The sequence below is a fragment of the Salmo salar genome, chromosome 06, assembly GCF_965601325.2.
Source record: "Salmo salar chromosome 06, fSalSal1, whole genome shotgun sequence".
In the NCBI taxonomy this organism is placed as follows: domain Eukaryota; kingdom Metazoa; phylum Chordata; class Actinopteri; order Salmoniformes; family Salmonidae; genus Salmo; species Salmo salar.
In genome coordinates, this window is record NC_138296.1 from 90,477,501 (window position 1) to 90,497,500 (window position 20,000).

The 20,000-nt window shown below is 46.4% G+C and overlaps 1 protein-coding gene across 1 annotated transcript in view; it reads left to right on the forward strand.

Moving 5' to 3' along the window:
• The window catches only part of LOC106608153 (signal-induced proliferation-associated 1-like protein 1), a 216,148-nt gene that overhangs the window by 129,963 nt on the left and 66,185 nt on the right, over positions 1-20,000 (forward strand). The window contains 9 exon segments of the mRNA XM_082977057.1: positions 1,589-2,535; positions 2,792-2,977; positions 3,236-3,739; positions 4,323-4,536; positions 5,990-6,120; positions 9,262-9,450; positions 10,528-10,702; positions 18,956-19,059; positions 19,370-19,527. Of these exon segments, the coding sequence (XP_082833183.1) occupies positions 1,783-2,535; positions 2,792-2,977; positions 3,236-3,739; positions 4,323-4,536; positions 5,990-6,120; positions 9,262-9,450; positions 10,528-10,702; positions 18,956-19,059; positions 19,370-19,527 (2,414 nt within the window). The 5' untranslated portion in view covers positions 1,589-1,782.

A 20,000-nucleotide genomic window follows, 5' to 3' on the forward strand; every position in this document is an offset into this window, starting at 1 on the left:
TAGGCCTATTTATTAATTTAAACCAGTTCTTTAAATATAGAAAAAGTGTTTTGTTTCATTCTGTTGAGACATTTTTGTTGGCTAAATTAAGTTCGAACTGTCATTTTGTGCTCCGTATTTAGTTTAAGTAGTAAATATTTATTTTACAACAAGTAGGCCTGTTGTAAAATAAATATCATTAGCCTAATTGCTGTCATTTTTTGAGTATGGTAGGCACTCGCCTTTTGTTGGTAATTGTTGCAATATAGCCTGTTCTAAACCAGTTCTTTAAATAAACAAGTGTTTTATTTCATTCTGTTGAGCCATTTTCTTTTGTCAATTGAAGTTGTAATGTTTTGTTTGCTGCAATAATAGAATTAGGCTACTACGTTAGGCTACTATGTCGGAAAAATACTGCCAGCACATTTAACGATACTTTGGTGCCGATACGATATGTATTGCGATTCTCACGATTCTATATGAATTGCAATTCGATACTGTGATTTTTTTTTTGTGATTCGATGTGCCAAACATATTGCTCACCATATGTCTGCTGCAGAGGGATGAGAGAGAGCCCTGAGAAAACTAGTTTAGATCAGTCAAATTGGCTCGCTATTTAAAAAGAAGATGGAGAACATGCTATGAAGGAAAAATACTGGAGTTTTGGTGCCGGTACAGACAACTAACGCCCTGATGCATTTAACACACATCTCTGACAGCTGAACCGTAAGGTGGACCATTATTGCTTTAGGAAAGTAAAAACTTTTTGGGTGATCTGTTTTTAAGGACAGGTGACTGTGGCTCATTTGGTCAATATCACTTGTTTATCGATGGCGCTGGCATCGTCCGGTCATTGGTTTCTTCCTCTCTCTTTCTGCTCTCGGATCTGAACGGTTCTCTCTGATTAACCTGCACTAGTCCGTTTGGGTCTGTTATCTATGGTCCTTTTCAGAACTTGTCTGACTGTCTTTGGGTCCATTGATGGACTTGTTGGAAGGGTGGCATCATATGACTGTGCCACGTTGAAAGTCCCTGAGCTCTTCAGTAAGGCCATTCTACTGCCAATGTTTGTTTTTGGAGATTGAATGGCTGTGTGCTCAATTTTACACACTTGGCATCAACAGGTGTGGCTGAAATAGCTGAATCCACTCATTTGAAGGGGTGTCCACATACTTTTGTATATATAGTGTAGCTTTCTCATCTGATAACGAACAGCCGTGTGTCAACTGATAAGTATTGCGTTATCTTAGGTAATCAGTTGGTTTGAAATTAACTGAAGTAGCCCATCTTAAATTATTATTCTCTTAACAGATGAAGGTTTTGTGAATCCAAGTTTTAGCAGGTCTTGTGTACGTAGATGCTACTTTCTGTCACAGAGACATTCAGGTGCTTCTTTAACAACAGCTGTCTGGATCTCATGTAATGTCTATTTGTTTATTCTGCTTGATAAAAAACAACTTCAGATGTATTATAGCCTCTCTGACATCGAGGCCTAACCCAGAATCTAACCCTTCTGTCCTCTTCCTCTCTCTCCTCTTCCTCTCTCCTCTTCCTCCCTCTCTCTTTCTCTCTCTCTCTCTTTCTCTCCTCTCTCCTCTCTCCTCTGCAGAGTTCACCTTGCCCACCAGAGACCGAAGCAGCATGCAGACCTGAGAACCAGCACTAGCTACAACATTCTGTCCGTCCTCCTCCAGTCCTCCCTGCCACCAATGCTCTGTGAGGCTCTCTATCCTCTCCTCTCCCTGGGCATAATGATCCATCTCTACTGCTGAGCCCCACCTTACCCCCTAACCTTACCCCACCATGACCAGTCTGAAGCGGTCTCAGACGGAGCGTTCGGTGGGCGGCTCGGTACCTGCCTCTGATGAATTCTACACTCGTCGTCTGCGCCTCCCCAACGGTGGCGCCCCCCCACCTCGCTCCGAGAGCGCCCACCTCACCTCCTCTTCCTCGTCTGGCTCCTCTTCATCCTCCACCCCGGGGGTTCCCAAGATGGGGGTCAGGGCCCGCGTGGCAGACTGGCCCCCCAAAAGGGACGGAACGGGTGGAGTGTGGCACATCACCGTAGATACGGACTCTCCAAGTTCTACCATGTCATCTTCAGGTGGCGGAGAACGCGGGTCGGGCGGAGAACGCGGGTTGGGAGGAGAACGTGGGTCGGGAGGAGAAAGAGAACGAGAGCGGAGCTCGGGTTCAGGCTCGGCGCCCACGGCCCATAGCAACCTGTCGGCTAAACTGGGCCACCTGATCAGCCCTCAGGACTCGTCGATGCTCCGGAACATCCACAACACCCTGAAGAGCAAGATGCACCACAGCAGACATCACAGCAAAGACAACCGCTACCTGTCGCCAGACGGCTACCAGGGCTCGCCACGTAAAGGCATGAGGCGTATCCGCCAGCGCTCCAACAGTGACATCACTATCTCTGAGCTGGAGGGTGACGGGGGCGAGGGCTGGTCCTTCTCTGGCTGGACGCCCATGCACCGAGAGTACGGAAGCACCTCCTCCATAGACAAACATACAGGCTCAGGGGAAAGCTTCTTCGATATGCTCAAGGTTTGTGCTTTAATTGATTGATTTAGTGGTATACCTTTCTGATATATATCAGTTATTTATGATGCACTGTCCATATATATTTTAATTTCTTATCATGAAATCACAATTTATGTATGGTTCTGCATATGTACCAAGATGTTCAAATAAACCTAATCTTCCTAAACCTAATTGTTACTTGTTGAATGTATGTATTGTTATATTCCTGAGGCAGCTCTATATGTATTTTAAATATGTCAAATAAATCCATTAATTCCAGGGTTATACATCCCAGGATGCTCCAGACCAGCGCAGCCCAGCACCGGACAGACTCGGGGAGCTGCTGACGGTCGCCCCGCACAAACAGGCTGCCTTAGATCTTCCTGATGGACCCCTGGGTACTGCCAGAGGTAGCCCCGCCAGTCGCCTGAAGGAAAGGGAGAAACACCTCAAGAGGAGATCCAAGGTATTGAACACAAACTGCGTGGTTTACTATCTCCTCGATGGTTGATTGTATCCATCTTGTCTGTAATGGTCTATGCTTGATATGTTTCTGTTTAACTTTGTTATTATGAGTCTGTACGTTACACCAATATTACATTTCATCAATGTTATCAAAATGTTTTACCCATACTTTATTTGTTAATGTGTTTGTGTTTATGCACAGTGAAGCAAACAACATTTCCCATGGGGATAATGAAGTCAATGTTTTATCTTATTCCAGTCGGAGACGGGCGGGGAGTCCATCTTCCGGAAGCTTCGTAGCGTCAAGGCCGAGGGCGACTCGTCCCGTGCCGGATCAGACATAGAAGACGGGGGGCGGGAGGACGGTAACAGCCCCAAACCCTGGACCTGTCAGAAGGGCTTCGCCCACTTTGACGTGCAGAGTATCCTCTTTGACCTCAACGAGGCCATCCAGGGACGACAGTCCGGTGGGAAACGCAAGAACACCACCACAGGAGCTTCTGCTGCCGCCGCCGCCTCGGCCTCTGCCACTTCCTCCCTCTCGTCCAATCAGAGCGGAGTATACGGTGGGGGCGGGTCTCCGTGCGGGTCGCAGGAGGAGCTAAGTGGGAAGGAGGGGTGTCCGGGTACAGGAGGGGGACATGGCACTAACCCTGCCCTGGATCCTGGGGATGACAAGAGCAATGAACTGGTGCTGAACTGTCCCTGTTTCAGGAATGAACTGGGAGGAGAGGGAGAAAGGAACATCAGCCCTTCTAAACAGGTAGGACGAGGATACGATAAATACACTGGCATGAACATTCACACACACCGGCAATACGAATGCATGCAGGCACACACCCACGCAATATACACTCACTCACAGATCAGGTAATGGAATTTGTTATCTGGATAACTCTGATACCATTACCATCATAGATATTGGACAAAGACATAACTTTACGAGACCTTAAATCTCTGCATTAGCTCAACTCTTTCACCAGAATGACAGATTTTTACCTTGTCAGCTTGGGGATTTGATCCAGCAACCTTATGGTTACTGGCCCAATGCTCCTACCCTCCAGGCTACCTGGGACTGGGCTTCTACTAAGCTGACATATGGAATTGTTTTAAGATGGTCACATGGAATTGTTTTAAGATGGTCATATGGAATTGTTTTAAGATGGTCATATGGAATTGTTTTATTAAGATGGTCATACCAAGGATCATTTAACTATTTAGAACCCATAAATAATGCATTCATAAGCAGTATATAAGCATGTACTGCAAGCTTATGTCAACTCAAATAAATGTTACCCCTTTACCCTTACCTCCATACTAACATTGCTCCTCTTTCCCCCTCCCAGCAGGGTAGTATAGGCAGTGGAGGGAGCTCTGGGGGGGGAGGTGGCTCAGAGGAGGGGCCCCTGGAGACCACTCTCCCCCACTTCACCAATGCCGGGGTGGCCGTGCTGGAGGCCCCTAAAGATGGACAGGGACAACACGCCGACAGGGCCAAACGATCTGTAGAACACTGTGACCTGGGGGCTTATTACTACAGGAAATACTTCTATCTGAGAGGTGAGAGGGAGGGAAGGATGGATTGAGAGAGGGAGGGACCTGGGGTACTATGACAGGAAGTGCTTCTACCTACAAGGAGGGAGGGAGAAAAGGATGGATGGTAGAGAGGGAGAGTTAGGGTACTATGACAGGAAGTGATTCTACCTACAAGGAGGGAGGGAGAAAAGGATGGATGGTAGAGAGGGAGAGTTAGGGTACTATGACAGGAAGTGATTCTACCTACAAGGAGGGAGGGAGGGAGGGAGGAAGCAATGGATGGTAGAGAGGGAGAGTTAGGGTCCTACTACTACAGACCATAGAGATGTTGATTTATTCATTTCTAAAGTCGTTTGGATATTTGATCTTTGGAAATATAAGATTGTCTGAAAATAGAATCTGAAAGCAGGTAGGTTTACATCAGGCTGTAGGTTTACATCAGGCTGTAGGTTTACATCAGGCTGTAGGTTTACATCAGGCTGTAGGTTTACATCAGGCTGTAGATTTACATCAGGCTGTAGGTTTACATCAGGTTGTAGACAGGTTGTAGGTTTACATCAGGTTGTAGGTTTACATCAGGCTGTAGGTTTACATCAGGCTGTAGGTTTACATCAGGCTGTAGGTTTACATCAGGCTGTAGGTTTACATCAGGCTGTAGGTTTACATCAGGCTGTAGGTTTACATCAGGTTGTAGGATTACATCAGGCTGTAGGTTTACATCAGGTTGTAGGTTTACATCAGGTTGTAGGTTTACATCAGGTTGTAGGTTTACATCAGGTTGTAGGTTTACATCAGGCTGTAGGTTTACATCAGCAGGCTGTAGGTTTACATCAGCAGGCTGTAGGTTTACATCAGCAGGCTGTAGGTTTACATCAGGCTGTTGGTTTACATCAGGCTGTAGGTTTACATCAGGCTGTAGGTTTAGATCAGGCTGTAGGTTTACATCAGGTTGTAGGTTTACATCAGGCTGTAGATTTACATCAGGTTGTAGGTTTACATCAGGCTGTAGGTTTAGATCAGGCTGTAGGTTTACATCAGGTTGTAGGTTTACATCAGGTTGTAGGTTTACATCAGGCTGTAGGTTTACATCAGGCTGTAGGTTTACATCAGGTTGTAGGTTTACATCAGGTTGTAGGTTTACATCAGGCTGTAGGTTTACATCAGGCTGTAGGTTTACATCAGGCTGTAGGTTTACATCAGGCTGTAGGTTTACATCAGGCTGTAGGTTTACATCAGGTTGTAGACAGGTTGTAGGTTTACATCAGCAGGCTGTAGGTTTACATCAGGCTGTAGGTTTACATCAGGTTGTAGACAGGTTGTAGGTTTACATCAGCAGGCTGTAGGTTTACATCAGGCTGTAGATTTAGATCAGGTTGTGTGTGCTACTTCTCCCCCTCTAAAATCCCCCTCTCTCTTCCTGTCTCGTTCCCACGCTCTCTCTTTCCTTCTCTCTCCTCCCTCCCTCTGTTTGGTCCAGAGCATTGGAACTACCTGGGCGTAGATGAGACTCTGGGTCCAGTAGCAGTGAGTCTGAGGAGAGAGAAACTAGAGGAACACAAGGAGCATGGACAACAGTACAATTACAGAGTCATCTTCAGGACCAGCGAGGTAACAAGACAGTACACTAACTAAAGCCCCTCCCGTCTGTCCTTTCTCCCTGCTCTTGTTTATATTCTTTTTGCTAGTGAATAACCAGGCTTGTTCATAGTGTATTCTCTCCTCTTCATTTCCCACTACTCATTGATCTCAACTTCTCAAGTCAATCAGCTTCAACTACCTCTTCAATTCCTTAGACCCTGGTATACTATACTATAGGCAATAATGTCAGTCATCTCACTCACTCACTCACTCACTCACTCACTCACTCACTCACTCACTCACTCACTCACTCACTCACTCACTCACTCACTCACTCACTCACTCACTCACTCACTCACTCACTCACTCACTCACTCACTCACTCACTCCTTTTCCTGAGAGCCTGCAGTATTGTAACCAGTAATGTTATCATCCCTCCCTTCTCTTCTCTCCTCTCTTCTCCTCTCCACCTGTCTCTCTCCTCTCTCTACCTGTCCTCTCCCCACCTGTCCTCTCTCCACCTGTCCTCTCTCACCTGTCCTCTCTCTACCTGTCCTCTCTCTACCTGTCCTCTCTCCACCTGTCCTCTCTCCACCTGTCCTCTCTCCACCTGTCCTCTCTCCACCTGTCCTCTCTCCACCTGTCCTCTCTCCACCTGTCCTCTCTCCTGCTGTCCTCTCTCCACCTGTCCTCTCTCCACCTGTCCTCTCTCCACCTGTCCTCTCCCTCACCTGTCCTCTCTCCACCTGTCCCCCCTCACCTGTCCTCTCTCCACCTGTCCTCTCTCCTGCTGTCCTCTCTCCTGCTGTCCTCTCTCCTGCTGTCCTCTCTCCTGCTGTCCTCTCTCTACCTGTCCTCTCTCTACCTGTTCTCTCTCCACCTGTCCTCTCTCCTCCAGTCCACCTCTCCTCTCTCCACCTGTCCTCTCTCCTCCATTCTACCTCTCCTCCTCTGCACTTCTCTCTCCTCCATTCCACCTCTCCTCTCTCCTCCTCTGCACTTCTCTCTCCTCCATTCCACCTCTCCTCTCTCCTCCTGTCCTCTCTACTCCATTCTACCTCTCCTCTCTCCTCCTGCCCCCCCCCCCCCCCCCTCCGTCCTCTCCTCCATTCTACCTCTCCTCTCTCCTCCTCTGCACTTCTCTCTCCTCCATTCCACCTCTCCTCTCTCCACCTGTCCTCTCTACTCCTCTGCACTTCTCTCTTCTCTTCTGCACTTGCTGCTATTTCCAGCCTGGAAGGTGGGCAGGTGTGTGAGTGTGTGTAGGTTGAGACCACGTCAGAGGAAGACTAGTTTAGTCCAGTGTTCTGGGTCCTCTCCACCATCAACACATTTACCTCCACAGGGTCTCCGTCAGAACACTACAATAATACACTTGATCACATGTAATAATATCCAGCATATTTAACCGCATTTAAAAACCCAAGGACACAGTACTGTACTGTGAGTCACTTCTCAGTGAGAGCACAGGGACATACACACACACACACACACACACTGGACTTGACTCTGTGTGTTTACTGTTAGTTAGATATAAAGGCAGGTCCTTCTACACCTTTCTATTATTAATGCTGTCCTCCCACTGAAGGTTGTTTTAACCGGTGTGTGTGTGTGTGTGTGTGCTCTCCCCTCAGGAATTTAGTTTTAGCCTTAAATTCCAAAGGAATAGAGACATTCCAAATGTCATATGTCTATATACAGTGTTTTAACGATATGCAAAAGGAAAATAAATAAACATAAATATGGGTTGTTTTTATTTATTCTCTTTCTTTCTCCCTTGCCCTCTCTGTTTCTCCGTCGCTCTCTCTGTTTCTCCCTCGCTCTCTCTGTTTCTCCCTCGCTCTCTCTGTTTCTCCCTCGCTCTCTCTGTTTCTCCCTCGCTCTCTCTGTTTCTCCCTCGCTCTCTCTGTTTCTCCCTCGCTCTCTCTGTTTCTCCCTCGCTCTCTCTGTTTGTCCCTCGCTCTCTCTGTTTGTCCCTCGCTCTCTCTGTTTGTCCCTCGCTCTCTCTGTTTGTCCCTCGCTCTCTCTGTTTGTCCCTCGCTCTCTCTGTTTGTCCCTCGCTCTCTCTGTTTCTCCCTCTCTCTCTCTGTTTCTCCCTCGCTCTCTCTGTTTGTCCCTCGCTCTCTCTGTTTCTCCGTCGCTCTCTCTGTTTGTCCCTCGCTCTCTCTGTTTGTCCCTCGCTCTCTCTGTTTGTCCCTCGCTCTCTCTGTTTGTCCCTCGCTCTCTCTGTTTGTCCCTCGCTCTCTCTGTTTGTCCCTCGCTCTCTCTGTTTGTCCCTCGCTCTCTCTGTCCCTCGCTCTCTCTGTTTGTCCCTCTCTCTCTCTGTTTGTCCCTCGCTCTCTCTGTTTGTCCCTCTCTCTCTCTGTTTGTCCCTCGCTCTCTCTGTTTCTCCCTCTCTCTCTGTTTCTCCCTCGCTCTCTCTGTTTCTCCCTCGCTCTCTCTGTTTGTCCCTCGCTCTCTCTGTTTGTCCCTCGCTCTCTCTGTTTGTCCCTCGCTCTCTCTGTTTCTCCCTCGCTCTCTCTGTTTCTCCCTCGCTCTCTCTGTTTCTCCCTCGCTCTCTCTGTTTCTCCCTCGCTCTCTCTGTTTGTCCCTCGCTCTCTCTGTTTGTCCCTCGCTCTCTCTGTTTGTCCCTCTCTCTCTCTGTTTGTCCCTCGCTCTCTCTGTTTCTCCCTCTCTCTCTGTTTCTCCCTCGCTCTCTCTGTTTGTCCCTCGCTCTCTCTGTTTGTCCCTCGCTCTCTCTGTTTGTCCCTCGCTGTCTCTGTTTGTCCCTCGCTCTCTCTGTTTCTCCCTCGCTCTCTCTGTTTCTCCCTCGCTCTCTCTGTTTCTCCCTCGCTCTCTCTGTTTCTCCGTCGCTCTCTCTGTTTGTCCCTCGCTCTCTCTGTTTGTCCCTCGCTCTCTCTGTTTGTCCCTCGCTCTCTCTGTTTGTCCCTCGCTCTCTCTGTTTGTCCCTCTCTCCGTTGGCCATGAAGTACTAACAACATAGAAGAAGAAGTTGGAAGAACACTTTTCTGTCACTGTGGTACCCTTTTCCATAAGTAGTGCACTACTTTAAAGGGAATAGGGAGCCAGATTAGACAGCCCGGTCTGGTGTAATAATGGATGTCTCTTTATCCCTCTCTTCCTTCCCTGCCTCCTCTCCTCACCCCACTTCCTATCACCTCTCCCCTCTAGCTCACCACCCTGCGTGGGTCCATTCTGGAAGATGCGGTGCCCTCCACCTCTAAGCATGGCCTGGCTCGGGGTCTACCCCTCAAAGAGGTGCTAGATTACCTGGTACCAGAGCTGACCGCCCACTGTCTCAGACTGGCACTTAACACACCTAAAGTCACAGAGCAGCTGATGAAGCTGGACGAACAGGGGGTAAGGACACAAGTAGGGTTGTAAAATGATACTAACTTTCCTCCAGGGATTCTGGATTTCCTGCTTATTCCCTCCTGATTCCGGAAGTCTTCAAACCGTGATCTCTGAGAGAACCTGGGGATTTAGAGAAAGTTACCAATAAGACAACACAGAAAAATAACATGAAAGTCTCACAATTTATTACTTGCAGAGAACTTTAAATAGCACTAATGTAATCTCTCCTTCTCTCTCTCTCTCTCTCTCTCTCTCTCTCTCTCTCTCTCTCTCTCTCCTTCCTTCTCTCTCTCTCTCTCTCTCTCTCTCTTTCCTTCCTCTCTCTCTCTCTCTCTCTCTCTCTCTCTCTCCTTCCTCTCTCTCTCTCTCTCTCTCTCTCTTTCCTTCTCTATCCCTCTCTGTCTCTCTCTCTTTCCTTCTCTATCTCTCTCTCCTTCTCTCTCTCTCTCTCTCTCTCTCTCTCTCTCTCTCTCTCTCTCTCCTTCCTTCTCTCTCTCTCTCTCTCTCTCTCTCCTCTCTCTCTCTCTCTCTCTCTCTTTCCTTCTCTATCCCTCTCTGTCTCTCTCTCTTTCCTTCTCTCTCTCTCTCTCTCTCTCTCTCTCTCTCTCTCCTTCCTTCTCTCTCTCTCTCTCTCTCTCTCTCTCCTCTCTCTATCCCTCTCTGTCTCTCTCTCTTTCCTTCTCTATCTCTCTCTCCTCTCTCTCTCTCTCTCTGTCTCTGTCTCTCTCTCCTCTCTCTCTCTCTGTCTGTCTCTCTCTCTCCTCTCTCTGTCTCGCTCTCTGTCTCTCTCTCGTCTCGCTCTCTCTCTCGCTCTCTCTCTCGCTCTCTCTCTCCTCTCTCTCTCTCCTCTCCCTCCTCTCCCTCCTCTCTCCTCTCTCTGTCTCTCTCTCTGTCTCGCTCTCTGTCTCGCTCTCTGTCTCGCTCTCTGTCTCGCTCTCTGTCTCGCTCTCTGTCTCGCTCTCTGTCTCGCTCTCTGTCTCGCTCTCTGTCTCGCTCTCTGTCTCGCTCTCTGTCTCGCTCTGTCTCTCTCTGTCTCTCTCTCCTCTCTTCTCTCCTCTCCTCTCTCTGCCTCTGTCTCTGTAGTTGAGTTTCCAGTTGAAGGTGGGGGTGATGTACTGTGCGTCGGGACAGAGCAGTGAAGAGGATATGTATAATAATGATTCAGCAGGTCCTGCTCTGGAGGAGTTCCTACAGCTGCTGGGGGAGAGGGTCCGACTGAAGGGATTCTCCAAGTACCGAGCCCAGCTGGACACTAAGAGTATGTTACTACACACACACACACACACACACACACACACACACACACACACACACACACACACACACACACACACACACACACAGTGTTATCTCCCTCTATCTCTCTCTCATGCCCAGCTTAACACCAAGAGTATTACTACATTACTTTGTCAGACTCCCCTGAGAATGCCTTGTCGACGACTCCCCTGAGAATGCCTTGTCGACGACTCCCCTGAGAATGCCTTGTCGACGACTCCCCTGAGAATGCCTTGTCGACGACTCCCCTGAGAATGCCTTGTCGACGACTCCCCTGAGAATGCCTTGTCGACGACTCCCCTGAGAATGCCTTGTTGGCGGTTGGTTCTTTTAATCACCGTGACGTTCAGTGAACTCTAAAGAGGAGTTTCCTAGAGTAACAGGGTAACCAAGCTATAGAGCTCACCAGTTTGTAGTCGTAAAGAGGAAAAGAAATGAAACCTCTGTCTCGTTCAGTCATTGGGGGGTAGGAATGAGGTTTTGGAATAAACGCTGAAAATATGAAAATAAGGTCATTTAACATGACCTTTATACGTTTATTTTGATGACATTAACGTTAGCTGAAGATTCTCATAGAACAAAACGTATAAGATCTCCTAAACCTGTGTTTAACACAGACCTTACTTTCAGCGTTTATCCTAAAACCCATTCATTTCCCCGTAGGCTTTGGTCAAGTTAGCCTCTGTTAGTGCCTTCAAAAAGACGACATTCATATTGAACTCTGTTAGCTATTTTAAGTGAATTAAAACGATGATGTAACTGTCCCCAGACAGTAAATATGTCCCCCCCCCTAATGTTTCCAAGTTTCAGTTCCCCATGTAGTAGCGGTATGGGCCTGTAGAGATCCTGGAACAATAGGACGTGATCAACTGGCTGACGGAGATGCTGAGAGAACAGGACACTGAATGAAGGGGACAGTATAGAGGACTGTCAAGAAGAACACTTTCTACCCAGAGCAGAGGGAATAGGACCCATTCATAGACCCAGAGCAGAGGGAATAGGACCCATTTATAGACCCAGAACAGAGGGAATAGGACCCATTTATAGACCCAGAACAGAGGGAATAGGACCCATTTATAGACCCAGAACAGAGGGAATAGGACCCATTTATAGACCCAGAACAGAGGGAATAGGACCCATTTATAGACCCAGAGCAGAGGGAATAGGACCCATTTATAGACCCAGAACAGAGGGAAAAGGACCCATTTATAGACCCAGAGCAGAGGGAATAGGACCAATTCATAGACCCAGAACAGAGGGAAAAGGACCCATTCATAGACCCAGAGCAGAGGGAATATGACCCATTCATAGACCCAGAACAGAGGGAAAAGGACCCATTCATAGACCCAGAACAGAGGGAAAAGGACCCATTCATAGACCCAGAACAGAGGGAATAGGACCCATTCATAGACCCAGAGCAGAGGGAATAGGACCCATTTATAGACCCAGAACAGAGGGAAAAGGACCCATTCATAGACCCAGAGCAGAGGGAATAGGACCCATTCATAGACCCAGAACAGAGGGAAAAGGACCCATTCATAGACCCAGAGCAGAGGGAATAGGACCCATTCATAGACCCAGAACAGAGGGAAAAGGACCCATTCATAGACCCAGAACAGAGGGAATAGGACCCATTCATAGACCCAGAGCAGAGGGAATAGGACCCATTCATAGACCCAGAGCAGAGGGAGATAGGACTCATTCATAGACCCAGAACAGAGGGAATAGGACCCATTCATAGACCCAGAACAGAGGGAATAGGACCCATTCATAGCCATAGACCCAGAGCAGAGGGAATAAGACCCATTCAAAACCATAGACCCAGAGCAGAGGGAATAGGACCCATTCATAGACCCAGAGCAGAGGGAATAGGACCCATTCATTGACCCAGAGCAGAGGGAATAGGACCCATTCATAGATCCAGAGCAGAGGGAATAGGACCCATTCATAGACCCAGAACAGAGGGAATAGGACCCATTCATAGCCATAGACCCAGAGCAGAGGGAATAAGACCCATTCAAAACCATAGACCCAGAGCAGAGGGAATAGGACCCATTCATAGACCCAGAGCAGAGGGAATAGGACCCATTCATTGACCCAGAGCAGAGGGAATAGGACCCATTCATAGATCCAGAGCAGAGGGAATAGGACCCATGCATAGCCATAGTCCCAGAGCAGAGGGAATAGGACCCATTCATTGACCCAGAGCAGAGGGAATAGGACCCATTCATTGACCCAGAGCAGAGGGAATAGGACCCATTCATAGACCCAGAGCAGAGGGAATAGGACCCATTCATAGACCCAGAGCAGAGGGAATAGGACCCATTCATAGACCCAGAACAGAGGGAATAGGACCCATACATAGCCGTAGACCCAGAGCAGAGGGAATAGGACCCATTCATAGACCCAGAACAGAGGGAATAGGACCCATTCATAGACCCAGAGCAGAGGGAATAGGACCCAGAACAGAGGGAATAGGACCCATACATAGCCATAGACCCAGAACAGAGGGAATAGGACCCATTCATAGACCCAGAGCCGAGGGAATAGGACCCATACATAGATGGGAAGACTTTCATCGAAAGGGTTTCTGACCACATTCTGCTGTTGTATTCTCTCCCTCTAGCTGACACAACTGGGACTCACTTCCTGTACACTGAGCCTAAGAGCCTTCCTGTCTGTCCTCTAGCTGACTACACAGGGACTCACTTCCTGTACACAATGAGCCTTCCTGTCTGTCCTCTAGCTGACTCCACAGGGACTCACTTCCTATACACCACCTGTAAATCAAATCAAACTTTATTTGTCACATGCGCCGAATACAACAAGTGTAGACCTTACCGTGAAATGCTTACTTACAAGCCCTTAACCAACAGTGCAGTTCAAGAAGAGTTAAGAAAATATTTACCAGGCAGACTAAAATTAAAAGTAATAATAACAAGTATCACAATAATAATAACAATAACGAGGCTATATACAGGGGGTATCGGTACAGTCAGTGCGGGCGTTCAGGTTAGTTGAGGTCATTTGTTCATGTATTTAGGGGTGATGTGACTATGCATAGATAATAAACAGCGAGTAGCAGCAGTGTACAAAAAGGGAGGGGGGGGGGGGTCAATGTAAATAGTCCAGGTGGCCATTTTATTAATTGTTCAGCAGTCTAATGGCTTGGGGGTAGAAGCTGTTAACCCCTGTGCGGCCTACGGGACGGACATCCAGCGAAAAATCATATCGCCATTAGCATAACAAAATTTAATTAATTATTATTTTTATTTTTTTTCAAATTATACGTTTTATAGATACACCTCTCCTGAATCGAACCACGTCGTCCGATTTCAAAAAGGCTTTACAGCAAAAGCAAAACATTAGATTATGTTAGAGGAGTATATCGTAAAAGTAGCCATATAGCCATTTTCCGACCAACCACATGCATCACAAATAACCAAAAAACAGCTAAATGCAGCACTAACCTTTGACAATCTTCATCAGATGACACACCTAGGACATCATGTTACATAATACATGCATTCTTTTGTTCGATAAAGTTCATATTTATATATAAAAACAGCATTTTACATCGGTGCGTAACGTTGACTAACTATTTTCCCTCAAATGCATCCGATGAAACAGAGCTACAATTTACTAAATTACTATTCGAAAACATTTTTAAAATGTAATATTGTCATTCTAAGATTTATAGATGAATATCTCTTGAAAGCACCTGTAATGCCAGATTTAAAATTAACTTTACTGGGTAATCATACTTTGCGATGAAAGGGGATGCGATACTCTGAAAAATAGGCTAACGTTACAGGTCAGCGCCATCTTGGAACAATTGCATATCGCATCTAGTCTTGTATACTATTGTCAATAATCCCTTACCTTTGGTTGTCTTCATCAGAAAGCACTTCCAGGAATCCCAGGTCCACAACAAATGTATTTTCGTTCGAAAAAATTACTCCTTTATGTTCCAAGAGCTTGTTCTTGTTAACGCGTCTGAAGGCTGATCCAAATGCTCCGTCGGCCGCGGGACAGCCATTTCGAGAAAATGCATTTTTTTCCCATTTAGGTTCGTTCAAACATGTCAAAGGTTGTATAACATAAATCTTCAGGGCGTTTTTCAACAAGAGAGCCAATAAGATTCAAGGAGGATGATTGCATTGTCTTTCAAAACGTTTCGAAAGTGGAGGGAAGCCAGGGCCGCCGGCGTCATAATGGTGATGGCCCTCCTCATGTGACCAATTTCAACAGTGTCTCATTCATTCAGTTTTAACAGTAGGAGACTCAAACCACTTTGTAAAGACTGGGGACATCTAGTGGAAGCAATAGGAAGTGCTCAATGAACCATAGCTCACGGTGTGATTAATAGGCAACGTGATGAAGTTGAGTTCGTAATTCAGAATTCCACTTCCTGTTTCGATCTGTCTCGGGGTTTTGACTGCTATATGAGTTCTGTTATACTCACAGACACCATTCAAACAGTTTTAGAAACTTTAGGGTGTTTTCTATCCACAAGTATTAATTATATGCATATCCTAGCTTCTGAGTTTGAGTAGTAGGCCGTTTAAAATGGGCACACATTTTTTTCAAAATGCGCTGTGGCGCCCCCTATCCTAGGCGACCGTCAAGAGGATAAGGAGCCTTTTGGTCCTAGACTTGGCGCTCCGGTACCGCTTGCCATGCGGTAACAGAGAAAACAGTCTATAACTTGGGTCACTGGAGTCTCTGATAGTTTTATGGGCTTTCCTCTGACACCGCCTATTATATACAGTTGAAATCAGAAATTTACATACACTTAGGTTGGAGTCATTAAAACTCGTTTTTCAACCACTCCACACATTTCTTGTTAACAAAATATAGATTTTTGGCAAGTCGGTTAGGACATCTACTTTGTGCATGACACAATTCATTTTTCCAACAATTGTTTACAGACAGATTATTTCACTTATAATTCACTGTATCACAATTCCAGTGGGTCAGAAGTTTACATACACTAAGTTGACTGTGTCTTTAAACAGCTTGGAAAATTCCAGAAAATGATGTCATGGCAAATTTACATCATTTGAGTCAATTGGAAGTGTACCTGTGGATGTATTTCAAGGCCTACCTTCAAACGCAGTGCCTCTTTGCTTGACATCATGGGAAAATCAAAAGAAATCAGCCAAGACCTCAGAAAAATGGTAGACCTCCACAAGTCTGGTTAATCCTTGGGAGCAATTTCCAAACACCTGAAGGTACCACGTTCATCTGTACAAAGAATAGTAGGCAAGTATAAACACCATGGGACCACGCAGCCGTCATACCGCTCAGGAAGTTGACGCGTTCTGTCTCCTAGAGATGAACGTACTTTGGTGCGAAAAGTGCAAATCAATCCCAGAACAACAGCAAAGGACCTTGTGAAGATGCTGGAGGAAACGGGTACAAAAGTATCTATATCCATTGTAAAACGAGTCCTATATCGACATAACCTGAAAGGCTGCTCAGCAAGGAAGAAGCCACAGCTCCAAAACTGCCATAAAAAAGCCTGACTTCGGTTTGCTGCAGCACATGGGGACAAAGATCGTACTTTTTGGAGAAATGTCCTCTGGTCTGATAAAACAAAAATGTAACTGTTTGGCCATAATGACCATCGTTATGTTTGAAGGAGAAAGGGGAGGCTTGCAAGTCGAAGAACACCATCCCAACTGTGAAGCACGGGGGTGGCAGCATCATGTTGTGGGGGTGCTTTGCTGCAGGAGGGACTGGTGCACTTCACAAAATAGTTGGCATTATGAGGAAGGAAAATTATGTGGATATAATGAAGCAACATCTCAAGACATCAGTCAGGAAGTTAAAGCTTGGTCGCAAATTGGTCTTCCAAATGGACAATGACCCCAAGCATACTTCCAAAGTTGTGGCAAAATGGCTTAAGGACAACAAAGTCTAGGTATTGGAGTGGCCATCACAAAGTCCTGACCTCAATCCTATAGAAGATGTGTGGGCAGAACTGAAAAAGCGTGTGCGAGCAAGGAGGCCTACAAACCTGACTCAGTTACACCAGCTCTGTCAGGAGGAATGGGACAAAATTCACCCAACTTATTGTGGGAAGCTTGTGGAAGGCTACCTGAAATGTTTGACCCAAGTTAAACAATTTAAAGGCAATGCTACCAAATACTAATTGAGTGTATGTATACTTCTGACCCACTGGGACTGTGATGAAAGAAATGAAAGCTGAAATAAATAATTCTCTCTACTATTATTCTGACATTTCACATTCTTAAAATAAAGTGGTGATCCTAACTGACCTAAGACAGGGAATTTTTACTTGATTAAATGTCAGGAACTGTGTTTGGCTAAGGTGTATGTAAACTTCAGACTTCAACTGTAGGTCCTGAATGGCAGGAAGCTTGGCCCAGTGATGTACTGGGCCGTACGCACTACCCTCTGTCGGATGCTGAGCAGTTGCCATACCAGGCGGTGATGCAACCGGTCAGTATGCTCTCGATGGTGCAGCTGTAGAACCTTTTGAGGATCTGGGGACCCATGCCAAATCTTTTCAGTCTCCTGAGGGGGAAAAGGTTTTGTCGTGCCCTCTTCACGACTGTCTTGGTATGTTTGGACCATGAACTATAAGGACTACAGTCGTGACCAAATGTTGTGAGAATGACACAAATATTAATTTTCACAAAGTTTGCTGCTTCAGTGTCTTTAGATATTTTTGTCAGATGTTACTATGGTATACTGAAATATAATTACAAGCATTTCATAAGTGTCAAAGGCTTTTATTGACAATTACATGAAGTTGACCCTTCTTTTTTAAGACCTCTGCAATCTGCCCTGGCATGCTGTCAATTAACTTCTGGGCCACATCCTGACTGATGGCAGCCCATTCTTGCATAATCAATGCTTGGAGTTTGTCAGAATTTGTGGGTTTTTGTTTGTCCTCTTGAGGATTGACCACAAGTTCTCAATGGGATTAAGGTCTGGGGAGTTTCCTGGCCATGGACCCAAATATTGACGTTTTGTTCCCCGAGCAACTTAGTTATCACTTTTGTCTTATGGCAAGGTGCTCCATCATGCTGGAAAAGGTATTGTTCGTCACCAAACTGTTCCTGGATGGTTGGGAGAAGTTGCTCTCGGAGGATGTGTTGATACCATTCTTTATTCATGTCTGTGTTCTCAAGCAAAGTTGTGAGTGAGCCCACTCCCTTAGCTGAGAAGCAACCCCACACATGAATGGTCTCAGGATGCTTTACTGTTGGCATGACACAGGACTGATGGTAGCGCTCACCTTGTCTTCTCCGGACAAGATTTTTTCCGGATGCCCCAAACAATCGGAAAGGGGATTCATCAGAGAAAATGACTTTACCCCAGTCCTCAGCAGTCCAATCCCGTACCTTTTGCAGAATATCAGTCTGTCTATGATGTTTTTCTTGGAGAGAAGTGGCTTCTTTGCTGCCCTTCTTGACACCAGGCCATCCTCCAAAAGTCTTCGCCTCACTGTGCTTGCAGATGCACTCACACCTGCCTGCTGCCATTCCTGAGCAAGCTCTGTACTGGTGGTGCCCCGATCCTGCAGCTGAATCAACTTTAGGAGACGTCCTGGCGCTTGCTGAACTTTCTTCACAACAATTGAACCGCTCTCCTTGATGTTCTTGATGATCCGATAAATGGTTGAAGCCCTTTTTGTGCAAAGCAATTATGACTGCACGTGTTTCCTTGCAGGTAACCATGGTTGACAGGGGAAGAGTAATGATTCCAAGCACCACCCTCTTTTTGAAGCTTCCAGTCTGTTATTCAAACTTAATCAGCATGACAGAGTGGTCTCCAGCCTTGTACTCGCCAACACTCACACCTGTGTTAACGAGAGAATCACTGACATAATGTCAGCTGGTCCTTTTGTGGCACGGCTGAAATGCAGTGGAAATGTTTTTGGGGGATTCAGTTCATTTGCATGGCAAAAAGGGACTTTGCAATTAATTGCAATTCATCTGATCGCTCTTCATAACATTCTGGAGTATATTCAAATTGCCATCATACAAACTGAGGCAGCAGACTTTATGAACATTTATATTTGTGTCATTCTCAAAACTTTTGGGCACGACTGTAGGAACCTGTTTGTCTAACTCTAGTTTCTGTCGGTCTGTCTCTCCTCTAGCTGACTCCACAGGGACCCACTCCCTCTACACCACCTATAAGGACTATGAACCTGTCTGTTTAACTCTAGTTACTGTCTGTCGGTCTGTCTCTCCTCTAGCTGACTCCACAGGGACCCACTCCCTGTACACCACCTATAAGGACTATGAGGTGATGTTCCATGTGTCCACCATGCTGCCCTACACACCCAACAACAAACAACAGGTCTGTGTTGGTATGGTTGAATTTGTAACACTTTCTAATGAATCCAGGGAATAAGTAAATATTAGGGTGGTAGTAGAACGGTGACCTGTTCTAGTAACTCGCTGTGAAGCCAAGATGGCCCTTCATTTCAGTGTACGACTAGTAACATGGATGTGTTTACTGACCTGCTTTCTCTGTCGTTCCAACGCAATGAATGATTAAAAAAAAAATGTCACATTCTACAGTCATTGATAGATTGTAAAGGCATGTGTTGACCGTGAGAGTTTTTATCTTTTTTCTGTTTCCCCCCGTTGTGTCTGTCTCCTCACAGCTCCTGAGGAAGCGTCACATAGGAAATGACATAGTGACCATCGTATTCCAGGAGCCTGGGGCTCAACCCTTCACCCCCAAGAACATACGCTCTCACTTCCAACACGTGTTCGTAGTGGTGAGAGCACATCAACCCTGCTCTGACAACACCACCTACAGGTGTGTGGAACGTCTAACTAACACACACACACACACACACACACACACACACACACACACACACAACCTGTTGGAGGAAGACCTGCTGCAGTACAATGTAATGTACACAACAACTGTCTCTGTGATAGTTCAGCTGCCCTATCAATCTGTCTAAACTACCTAGTGTTGCAGCACTCTCTACCCAGCCTCCTCTTCTCTCTACTCAGCCTGCTCTACTCAGCCTGCTCTACTCAGCCTGCTCTACTCAGCCTGCTCTACTCAGCCTGCTCTTCTCAGCCTCCTCTTCTCAGCCTCCTCTTCTCTCTTCTCAGCCTCCTTTTCTCTCTTCTCTCTACTCAGCCTCCTCTTCTCTCTACCCAGCCTCTACTTCCTTCTATCCAGCCTCTTCCCCCTACTCATGGAAAGGGGGATACCTAGTCATTTGTACCATTGAATGCTTTCAGCTGAAATGTGTCTTCACATTTAACCCAACC